The following is a 1,890-nucleotide window of genomic DNA, read 5'->3' on the forward strand; positions in this document are numbered from 1 at the left end:
GCACTATATAAATGAAAGAAAGTTACATTTATTTTTCCCAAGTGGATCCCAGCCCAGTGATGTCACTTGCTCAGGGTCACACAGTGTCTGAACCCACAAAGTCAGGGTCTGAGGTCCAAAGCAGTAAGCACTTCATTTCACTGCCTGCCTAGGAGCTGCTATGTTAGAACATCAGGACACTTGTGACAAGAACAGGCCATTCGGCCCTACAGGTATGCCAGTGCGACACACTAAGATTATGTGGTAAAAAGTGTTGATTTGAGATGTGAAGTCTCTAAGGTCCTGCTGTCAACATTACTTACTTGGTAAGTTCTCTACTTGTCTGAGGGAACTCCACATTCGCGTTCTCCGATTTGCATCTGACATTCCCCAAGGATATGTATTTGAGGTTAATTGGGGTAGGAGTGAGCCTGGTAAGAGACCTTCCAGTGCTGTTTGCCACCTAGTGCCCCAGTGCCGCCATGTTAGGTGCAGGTTTATTAACAAGGCAATGACAATAAAGCTAATGAAGGGTCTTTTTATCATTTATTCTTACAGGTGAAACGGATACCTTTGCCATAATGCAAAATGTTACAGTTACTGTGGAAGAGTTTGTGTTGCACTGTGCAATTGAACCTGACCAGAAGAATCTCACCATCATATCTCTTTTCTTCATCTACTTGGTGACAATGATTGGGAACCTCCTGGTGATCGTGGTCATCACAACAAACCCTCATCTTCACACCCCAATGTTTTCGTACATCTGCTTCTTAGCCATCATCGATGCCGTTAACAGCTCCAATCTCATCCCACGCATGCTGGCTGTCCTGCTCTTCAACTCCTCCGCTGTGCCTTATGGACCCTGTTTGCTGCAGATGTCGGTGGTGTACTTCCTGGGGATTATGGAGGCTCACCTGTTAGTTGTAATGGCCTGTGACCGCTATGTGGCGGTGGTTTATCCCCTGAGGTATCCATCGATTGTTACAAGTAAAGTCGTCTGGGTCAGCATCTTCTTGGTGAACATCATCGCTTTGGCCATCCTCACGCCATACCTCGTTTATGTAAGAGAGCTCTCATTCTGTCATACCAACATTTTACCTTACTGCTTCTGTGACTATGCAACCATGGTTCAAATTTCATGTACCAACGATCCCAAGTACATTGTCATCTTGTCCATCACGACGGGAATACAATCTGTGTACTGTTTGGGTCTGACCGCCTTTTCCTATTTAAGAATTGCCACAGCGGCTTTGAAAATCACATCCGTCAAAGGGAAGCAGAAGGTCTTTAGTACCCTACTGACCCACCTGCTGGTGGTGGGCCTCTTCTACATTCCTTTGACGATCTCCTACATCCTGCCTGGAGTCGGGGTGAAGCTGTCAGCTGAGGCTTGCAATACCATGGTAATAGTAGCCATCATGGTCCCTCCCATGATGAATCCCTTAATCTACAGCTTTAGGAACAAGGAAATAAAAGGCAGCATCCGCCGACTGTTCACAGGAAAGAGAACATCTCCACAGACAGATATGGATTGATATCTAATACCTATTATATAGCACCTTTCACATCTATCTATCTATCTATCTATCTATCTATCTATCTATCTATCTATCTATCTATCTATCATATAGCACCTTTCACATCTGGGTGGAGTGGTGGCTCTGAGGCTGAGGATCTGCACTGGCAATCCGAAGGTTGCCAGTTCAAATCCCCGTCACTGCCAAAAGAGACGCTGCTCTACCGGGCCCTTGAGCAAGGTCCTTAACCTTCAATTAGTCCAAGGGCTCTGTACAGTACAATGGCTGACCCTGCGCTCTCACCCCAAGGGGTATGCGAAAAGATGCATTTCACTGCGTGTTGTCCTGTATAACTATGTATGTGACAAATAAATAAAGAATTGAATTATCTGTC

General features: G+C 45.4%; 1 protein-coding gene across 1 annotated transcript; it reads left to right on the forward strand.

The window, feature by feature from the left end:
- The first annotated feature begins 560 nt into the window (after window positions 1-560).
- LOC120524150 (olfactory receptor 1M1-like) lies at window positions 561-1,514 on the forward strand. The gene has a single exon (XM_039746028.1). The coding sequence runs from the start codon at window positions 561-563 to the stop codon at window positions 1,512-1,514; it is 954 nt and encodes a 317-aa protein (XP_039601962.1).
- Window positions 1,515-1,890: the final 376 nt, after the last annotated feature.

The sequence above is a fragment of the Polypterus senegalus genome, chromosome 2 (genome assembly GCF_016835505.1).
Source record: "Polypterus senegalus isolate Bchr_013 chromosome 2, ASM1683550v1, whole genome shotgun sequence".
NCBI lineage: Eukaryota > Metazoa > Chordata > Cladistia > Polypteriformes > Polypteridae > Polypterus > Polypterus senegalus.

Bases quoted from the DNA above. Each gene is read 5' to 3' on its own strand.
- LOC120524150 (XM_039746028.1), top strand. From the start codon at position 561: ATGCAAAATGTTACAGTTACTGTGGAAGAGTTTGTGTTGCACTGTGCA.